The 9,460-nt window shown below is 47.0% G+C and overlaps 1 protein-coding gene across 1 annotated transcript; it reads right to left on the bottom strand.

Annotated features, from left to right (window-relative positions):
* Nucleotides 1-342: 342 nt before the first annotated feature.
* On the bottom strand, nucleotides 343-8,468 carry LOC129728450 (uncharacterized). The gene is made up of 3 exons (XM_055686894.1): nucleotides 7,281-8,468; nucleotides 403-1,259; nucleotides 343-358 (listed from the first exon to the last, which is right to left on the bottom strand). The coding sequence occupies exons 1-3, from the start codon at nucleotides 8,466-8,468 to the stop codon at nucleotides 343-345; spliced, it is 2,061 nt and encodes a 686-aa protein (XP_055542869.1).
* Nucleotides 8,469-9,460: the final 992 nt, after the last annotated feature.

Here is a 9,460-nt window from a genome sequence, read left to right as displayed (position 1 = left end):
TCGTTACGCCTGCCACTATCTGCAACCAGCACTAAGTCACCGACCTGCAAGGGTTTGGTTTTGGTAAACCATTTCGGTTGCCTTCTTATCACTGGCAGATACTCCATTAGAAAACGTTTCCAGAACATATCCAATTGTCGCTGGATTCCTTTCCAGGTGTCTTGCGGGTTCGTCTGGGATGCGCCTGTGTCCACGCCAGTCAGTTTCGCTCCGCTAGAGGTCCCCAAAAGGAAGTGATTAGGGGTTAAAGCTTCAGACTCCTCGGAGTCCAAAGGTAAATATGTCAGAGGCCTCGAGTTGACAATGCTCTCCGCCTCTACAACCAGTGTTAACAATTCTTCATCAGTTGTTTTCCCCTCTGTGTACGCATCTTTCATAGCCGATTTAACAGACCGTACCAACCTTTCCCAAGCACCCCCCATATGGGGTGCCCCCGGAGGTATGAAACTCCATTTTGTCGTGGTACTAGTGAATGTTACCGATAGTTCCTGGTCGATCTGATCACGCAGAATGCGTTCCGCTCCCTGAAAGTTGGTGCCATTATCGCTGAAGATTTCGATCGGCGACCCTCGTCTTCCGATGAATCGTCGCACACATGATATGCAGGAAGCAGTCGTCAAGCTGAAGGCAATCTCAAGGTGCACAGCTCTTACAGTGAGACATGTAAAGAGTGCAATCCATCTCTTCACATTTGATCTTCCCACTTTCGTTAAGAATGGACCGAAGTAGTCCAGACCCACAAAGGTGAATGGACGCATGTGTACTGCAAGGCGGGCTGGAGGAAGCGCAGCCATAGGTGGATTACCGGGACAGGCTTTACGAATCTTACACAATTGGCACTTGTATGCGACCGACTTCACCAATCTACGCAAATTCGGAATAGCGTAATGTTGACGAAGCTCGTTGACGATAGTTTCGTTATTCGCATGTCTAAAACGTTGATGATAATCAGCTACAAGAAGCTGTACTGCTCGGTGTTTCGATGGTAAGATCAGTGGAAACCGGGCATCATAGGTCGCAGCATTCGCAGCAATTATACGGCTCCGTTGTCTCAGCAAACCGGCTTCGTCTAATTCTGGCATCAGTTTGAACAACGAACTTTTTCGCTCGAGAAAAGCATGTTTGTGGTTCGGTTTAGTTCTGTTCTGTTCGAGAATGGCCATCTCATCCGGATAACTCTCACGTTGCACCAGTCTCACAATTGCTTGTTCCGCGCCGAGAAGCTCGCCCTGCGTAAGGGGTCCATTAATCTTTTGGGTCTGCTCAAAATAATTGAACAGGAAACGTAACGCGTACGCTGCCGTGCGTACCATTTTTCTCCATGAAGAAAATCGATTGTAATCCAGAACTGGAACGAAAACGAAGTGTAGTAACACTGAGGGTCTCATTCTGTGCCGAACACGCATCAGTACTGGACGTGTTTGGTGATCGGTCCGATAGAGTATAAAACAAAAGACGTGTGAACAAGTGTTGGCATTGTTTGCCTGGTCGAGTGAAATAAATCCGGGTTCAAGGTCGTTCCTTTGTGCAACTGTTTCGCATCGTGACTGCCAGCTGGTGCGTAAGCCGATTTGGCTGCTGGCTGGATTGTGCTACAGCAGTGGACGAGACACAAACGAGGAAAAAGAAGAAGCCATCAGTGTCAGCAAGTCGTATCGCTGTGTGGAGTGATCTCACACCTGGCTCGCTGCTGGTGGCTGTTTGGTGCTGCTGTATTGGTGCTGCTGGCTGTAACGGCTGCTACTTCGAACGATCGGACAACCAACCTTACTGGAAGGGAGAAATAAAAAGGTACGTGTTCTTGTCAGCGCTAGTGCGCTAAACATAGCGCGATGGATGTAGATCCCTCGCCTCCCGCGCCACCATCCCCGAACCCCTCTGACCCTGACCCTTCTGTTACCCCCTCCCCTGTTCATCCTTCAGTCCCCCCTCGCCCCAGGCTTTACCCAGACGGAGCCCAGGGCAGCTATACTGTTTATTTTCGGCCAAAGGCAGGACCGAAATCGAAAAAGTTGAACCTCTTGCAGATTTCTAAAGACCTGACGAAGGAGTACAAGGGCGTGACCGAAATTTCCAAGGTCCGGCCTAACAAGCTCCGTGTCGTGGTCGGTAACCTGAAAGAGGCCAACGATATAGCTTGCTCTGAGCTCTTCACACGCGAGTATCGCGTTTACATACCCGCACGAGACGTGGAGATCGACGGTGTCATAACCGATTCGAGTCTGTCCGTCGAGTGTATACTGCAAAGTGCCAAAGGGTGCTTTAAGAACAAAACGTGTCCCGAAGTAAAGGTGCTCGACTGCAAGCAATTGCGGTCAGCATCGATCATCGGTGGCAAAACAGTATACACTCCGTCAGACTCGTTTCGAGTTACGTTCGCCGGGTCTGCACTACCAAGCCACGTCTCGATCCACCGGGTTCGTCTCCCTGTGAGGCTCTACGTGCCCCGCGTCATGAACTGCCTGAATTGCAAGCAGTTAGGCCATACAGCTGCCTACTGCTGCAATAAGGCACGTTGTGGCAAGTGTGGGGAGTCTCATGCGGAAGATTCTTGCAGTGTTAACGCTGAAAAGTGTATTCACTGCGGAGAAAATCTGCATGAGCTCTCGACATGTGCGGTGTACATGCAGCGCAGGGATAAAATAAAACGGTCTCTCAAAGAGCGTTCAAAGCGTTCCTACGCTGACATGCTGAAGAAGACCGTTACCACTTCTCCCGTTACTTCGAACCCCTTCGATCTGTTGCCCTCTGAGGAAACCGATTCTGACGATTCACCAGCGGGAGCATCTTACGCCAATCCTGGGGAGTCTAGAAAGAGGAAAAGTGTTTCCTCTCCTAAACTTCCCAGAAAAGGTCCTAAGATTTCTCAAAGTGAAATGAAGGTTACAAACAAACCAAACAGTGCTGCGGAAAAACCGAAGCAAACTCCTCCTGGGCTGGCAAATTTAAAGTCCCAGAAGGAGTTCCCAGCACTGCCAGGAACATCTAAAACCCCAGTTGCTCCTTTTACACTCCCAGTTGATGAAACAAACTCTGGATTAGTGAAATTTTCTGACATTGTGGACTGGATTTTTGAAACTTTCAATGTACCCGATCCAATTAAAATTTTTCTTACAGCATTCCTCCCAACAGTTAGATCATTTTTGAAGCAGTTGACTGCCCAATGGCCTCTCCTTGCAGCGATTGTATCCTTCGATGCCTAATTCAACTGCGTATGTGAAGGATTCTATCTCTGTCTTACAGTGGAATTGTAGAAGTATTTTACCAAAAATTGATTCGTTTAAAGTTTTGATAAATAAAAACAAATGCGATGCATTTTCCCTTTGTGAAACTTGGCTTACTTCAAATATTGATCTCAACTTCCATGATTTTAATATTATTCGCCTTGATCGAGACACCCCATATGGAGGAGTACTTTTAGGGATTAAAAAGTGCTATTCTTTCTATCGTATTAACCTCCCCTCGATTCCAGGCATCGAAGTTGTCGCATGTCAAATGACAATACAAGGTAAAGAGCTTTGTATTGCCTCAATATATATTCCCCCCAGAGCACAGGTTGGGCAACGGCTGCTCTTTGATTTAATAGAACTTCTTCCCTCGCCACGTTTGATTTTGGGAGACTTCAACTCTCATGGCGTGGCTTGGGGTTCCCCATACAATGATAACCGCTCCTCTTTAATCTATAACCTTTGCGATGACTTCGACATGACTATTTTAAACAACGGTGAAATGACACGTATCCCGAAACCTCCAGCGCGCCCAAGCGCTTTGGATCTATCCTTATGTTCGACGTCGCTACGGTTGGATTGCACATGGAAGGTAATCCTCGATCCTCACGGTAGCGACCATCTGCCTATTCTTATTTCAATTACTAACGGGTCAACTCGCATGCGACCAATTGACATTCCGTATGACCTCACACGAAATGTCGATTGGAAGTTATACGAGGAAATGATTTCAAAAGCGGTCGAGTCGATTCAACATCATTCACCACTTGAAGAATACAACCTCCTCGCGGGCTTGATTCTCGACGCCGCGTTGCAAGCCCAAACGAAGAAATATCCCGGCGTAACGATCAAAGAACGGCCTCCCACTCCGTGGTGGGACCAAGAGTGCTCCGATGTCTACACGCAAAGATCCGACGCGTTTAAGGCCTACCAGACGGGAGGTATACCTGGCGACTATTTACGGTATTCGGAGCTTGATACCAAGCTTAAAAGCTTGGCTAAAGCAAAGAAACGTGGATATTGGCGTCGGTTCGTGAACGAGACGTCGAGGGAGACATCGATGAGCACTCTTTGGAACACAGCCCGAAGAATGCGGAATCGCGTAACGGTCAACGAAAGCGAGGAGTCTTCAAGTAGGTGGATATTTGATTTTGCCAGGAAAGTATGTCCGGACTCTGTTCCTGAGCAAAATATTGTTCGCGATGCGTCTCCGGGCCACGACGCGATAGAATCACCTTTTACGATGGCAGAATTTTCAGTTGCCCTCCTGTCCTGTAACAATAACGCGCCTGGATTAGATAGAATCAAATTCAACTTGTTGAAGAATCTACCCGGCAATGCCAAGAGGCGCTTGTTGAACTTGTTCAATAAGTTCCTGGAGCAAAACATTGTACCGCAGGATTGGAGGCAAGTGAAGGTGATCGCCATCCAAAAACCAGGGAAACCAGCTTCTAATCACAACTCTTATAGGCCGATTGCAATGCTATCCTGTATCCGGAAATTGATGGAAAAAATGATACTCCGTCGTTTAGACCACTGGGTCGAATCAAATGGTCTACTATCAGAAACTCAATTTGGCTTCCGCCGTGCCAAAGGGACGAATGATTGTCTTGCGTTGCTTTCAACAGATATTCAGCTGGCGTATGCTCGTAAAGAACAAATGGCGTCTGCGTTCTTGGACATTAAGGGGGCTTTTGATTCCGTTTCTATTGACATTCTTTCGGGTAAACTTCACCGACAAGGATTTTCTCCAATTTTGAACAATTTTTTGCACAACTTGTTGTCCGAAAAGCACATGCATTTTACGCATGGCGATTTGGCAACTTTTCGCATTAGCTACATGGGTCTTCCCCAGGGCTCATGTTTAAGCCCCCTTCTTTACAACTTTTATGTAAATGACATCGACGAATGTCTGGCAAATTCATGCACGATAAGACAACTTGCAGACGACAGTGTAATCTCTGTTACAGGAGCCAAAGCTGCCGATTTGCAAGGACCATTGCAAGATACCTTGGACAATTTGTCTGCTTGGGCTTTACAGCTAGGTATCGAATTCTCTCCGGAGAAGACTGAGATAGTAGTTTTTTCTAGGAAGCATGAACCTGCTCAGCTTCAAACACAATTAATGGGTAAAACGATTTCTCAGGTTTTGGTACACAAATATCTTGGTGTCTGGTTCGACTCTAAAGGCACCTGGGGTTGTCACGTGAGGTATCTGATGAAAAAATGTCAACAAAGAGTGAATTTTCTTCGTACAATAACCGGACAATGGTGGGGAGCCCATCCAGGAGACCTTATAAGGCTTTACCAAACAACGATATTGTCTGTTATTGAATACGGGTGTTTCTGCTTCCGCTCCGCAGCAAACACACATTTGATCAAACTGGAGCGAATACAATATCGTTGTTTGCGTATCGCCTTAGGTTGCATGCAGTCGACCCATACGATGAGTTTGGAGGTTTTAGCTGGAGTACTACCATTGAAAAACCGCTTCTGGAGCCTGTCTTCTCGTATTCTAATCAAATGTGAGGTCTTGAACCGTCCCGTGATTGAAAATTTTGAAAGGTTAATCGAACTTAATTCTCAAACCCGTTTTATGACATTGTATTTCAATCACATGTCCCAAAATATTAACCCTTCTTCGAATATTCCAAATCGTGTCGACTTATCAAATACTTCTGATTCTACTGTGTTTTTCGATACATCCATGATAGAAGAAACTCGTGGAATCCCGGATCATTTACGCGTGCAGCAGATCCCTAAAATTTTTTCCAATAAATATCGAAACATCAACTGCGACAATATGTACTACACTGACGGATCACTTCTTGATGGGTCCACTGGCTTCGGTATCTTCAATAACAATTTAACCGTCTCCCATAAGCTCGATAATCCTGCTTCTGTTTACGTCGCAGAATTAGCTGCAATTCAGTACACCCTAGGGATTATCGAAAAAATGCCCACGGACCATTCTTTCATCTTTACGGACAGTCTCAGTTCCATTGAGGCTCTCCGATCGATGAAAGATGTTAAGCACTCTCCGTATTTCCTGGGGAAAATACGGGAACATCTGAGTGCTTTATCCGAAAAATCTACTCAGATTACCTTAGCGTGGGTCCCTTCTCACTGCTCGATACCGGGTAATGAGAAAGCGGACTCTTTGGCTAAGGTGGGCGCAACAAACGGTGATATTTATGAAAGACCAATTGCCTTTAATGAATTTTTCGCACTTGTACGTCAGAATACGATCATCAGTTGGCAAAATGCTTGGACCAGAGGGGAATTGGGAAGGTGGTTACATTCCATAATCCCCAAAGTATCGACGAACCCGTGGTTCAAGGGGTTGGATGTAGGTCGGGATTTCATTTGCGTGATGTCCCGGCTTATGTCCAATCACTATAGATTTGACGCGCTCCTCCGTCGTGTTGGGCTCGGGGAAAGTGGTATCTGTGCCTGTGGTGAAGGTTATCACGACATAGAGCATGTGGTTTGGTCATGCCCTGTACACCGTGACGCCAGGTCTAAATTAATAGCTTCCCTGCAGGCCGAGGGTAGACAGCCGGCTGTTCCTGTTCGTGATGTCTTGGCGAGCCGTGACCTATCCTACATGTCCCTTATATACGTTTTCCTGAAATCCATCCACGCCCCAGTCTAGTCCCGTTCCCCTCCGTCTACACCCAACAAAACGACAAGAACACGTTTGAACCTTAAGCACAAAACCAGCAACCAGACCCCGCACAACAGAACCAGGACCCAAGGACTACGAGCCTCTGTCCCAACTCAAGACATCGTGGCTCAGCAGAACGAATCCATACATGCCATTCGACGATTATCAGACGACCATTGAACAACAAAACACTGATTGGAAATCCCATGCTAGTTTTAAGTTAGACTTAATTTCAGCTCGTAGTCGGCAGCGAGGATAAAAAATTTGCTTTAGTTTTTAAGTCATCAGATATAATTGGCGCCGTTAAACATTAAATTGTATTTGTGCCGTGTCAAATAAATGTTATGTGAAGAAAAAAAAAAAAAAAAAAACACTGAGGGTCTAACTTCTTCGGTTGTCGGTTCCGTTGGCTCGATAGTTTTTGGCCATTCTTCTTCTGGCAGTCGGAGGAATGCAGGTCCATGAAACCATTGGCTCTCCTGATTGAAATAAGGTCCCCGCCCCCACTTGGCTGCCTCGTCTGCTGGGTTTAGCTTGGATGGCACCCATCTCCAATCGCTAGTATCTGTACTTTCGGAAATTTCTCCCACCCGATAGGCCACAAATGGCTTGTATCGGCGCGGATCAGATTGGATCCATGTTTTCGCTGTTGTGGAATCTGTCCAAAGAAACCTTTTGGAGAACGCGACGGGATGGTGGTCCTGTACGAATTTGAGTAAACGTGTTCCGATAACGCAGCCTTGCAGCTCCAACCGTGGAATGGACATCGGTTTAAGCGGGGCCACTTTGGTTTTGCCGGAAACCAAGACACAATCGGAGGATCCATCGTTTGCGGTCGTTCGAATATAGGCGGCGCACGAGTAAGTGATTTCGCTGGCATCGACGAACACGTGAAGTTGGGCGTTCTTATAGGTCGCTTCAGTGGCTCGGGGAAAGTAGCATCTCGGTATTTTTACGGTTGATATGAACTCGATCATCTTTGTCCATCGGTTCCAGTGCTCGAACGCCTTATCGCCTATCACTTCATCCCACTCTGTCCCTGCACGCCACAACTCCTGAATTAGCACTTTACCGTGGATTATGAATGGGGCAAGGAGTCCCAACGGATCGAATAGAGACATGACACATCGCAGCACTTGGCGTTTGGTTGGTCTAGTGCCACTGTCCAGTAGATGTCTTACCTCTTCACTCATGCGAGTGGAAAAGCTCAATTCATCCAAACCTGTTGACCAGAGCATCCCGAGTACTCTATCCACATGTTCACTACGATCTAGGTACAAGTTCTTGATGTCTGCTGCCGCCGACTCTCCAAGACCTATCAAAACCCTTTCGCTGTTCGTTCTCCAGTTCCGCAGATGAAATCCTCCGTTACTGTGAACTAATCGTACCTCTGACGAGACCTTCTCCGCTTCAGATTCGCTGCCAAAGCTGTCGAGGTAATCGTCGACGTAATGGCAGTTCAGTATTCCCTCGACAGCCCTGGGATACTGCTGGATGTGCTGCATGGCATTAATATTTTTCACATACTGCGCAGAAGCAGGTGAGCAAGTAGCACCAAACGTTGCGACGTTCATAACGTAAATATCCGCTGGCCCACTGGGAGTGTCACTTCACAGGAAACGCTGAGAATTTCTATCGGATGGTTGTATAACCAATTGATGGAACATTTGTTCTATATCCGCACTAACAGCTATGGCATACAGGCGAAAGCGAAAGAGTATTGCCGGCAGCAGGGTTAGTTGATCTGGCCCCTTCAATAAAACACTGTTCAGCGATACACCGGAAACCTTCGCCGCCGCGTCCCATATAAGACGCACTTTGCCCGGTTTGTTGGGATTTTTAACTGCTCCCAACGGTAAGAACCAAATTTTCCTGGGATCCGCACTTTCCAAATCGGCTGTAGTCGCTCGCTGCGCGAAACCTTTTTGGACATACTCTTTGATTTGACGGCTTATATTCTTCCGTAGGACCGGATCGCGTTCCATTCTCCGTTGGAGGCATTGATGTCTTCGTAAGGCCATGCCATAGCTGTCGGGTAGTTCGATATCGTCCTCTTTCCATAGCAGACCCGTCTCGAAATGCCTGCCAACACGCTTCGTTGTTTTCTCCAACAGTGCTTGTGCTCGCTTCTCCTCCGCACTGAGTTTGGAATCATACTGTCCAACTCCGTTCTCTTCTACCGCAAAAAACTGTTTTACCGTCTCATGTAACGAATCATCTCTCGCACAGCCACAAATGTGGAAGCTGAATTCTTGGTTTGTTTCGGACGTCCGCCGCCCATAGACGCACCATCCCAGTCGCGTTTTAACGGCAATCGGACCGGATCCATCTCCTTCTCTTGTCTTCAACGGCACAGCAAGTTTAAAGTTGTCTATCCCGATTAATATAGCCGGTCTGGCATTACGGTAGCTTTTTATTGGCAGCTGTCTTAAATAAGCGAACTTGTTAGCTGCCTCCTCGAAATCGAAAGATTGCGACGGTAGGTCCAAATTATGCACGGTACGCGCGTTTACCAGTTTATACTGTCGCTGCTGTTCCGACCCCGAAATTGCAATGATTACAGCAT

Source organism: Wyeomyia smithii, chromosome 3 (genome assembly GCF_029784165.1).
Source record: "Wyeomyia smithii strain HCP4-BCI-WySm-NY-G18 chromosome 3, ASM2978416v1, whole genome shotgun sequence".
NCBI lineage: Eukaryota > Metazoa > Arthropoda > Insecta > Diptera > Culicidae > Wyeomyia > Wyeomyia smithii.
This window is presented reverse-complemented; position numbering and strand designations above follow the sequence as displayed.

What these genes read in the sequence shown, in the direction of transcription:
- LOC129728450 (XM_055686894.1), bottom strand. Translation starts at nt 8,468, where the DNA reads ATGAACGTCGCAACGTTTGGTGCTACTTGCTCACCTGCTTCTGCGCAG. An exon ending in CGGAACCGACAACCGAAGAA is followed by an intron (nt 1,260 to 7,280) that starts GTTAGACCCTCA and finishes TATTTTGAGCAG; the next exon opens with ACCCAAAAGATTAATGGACC.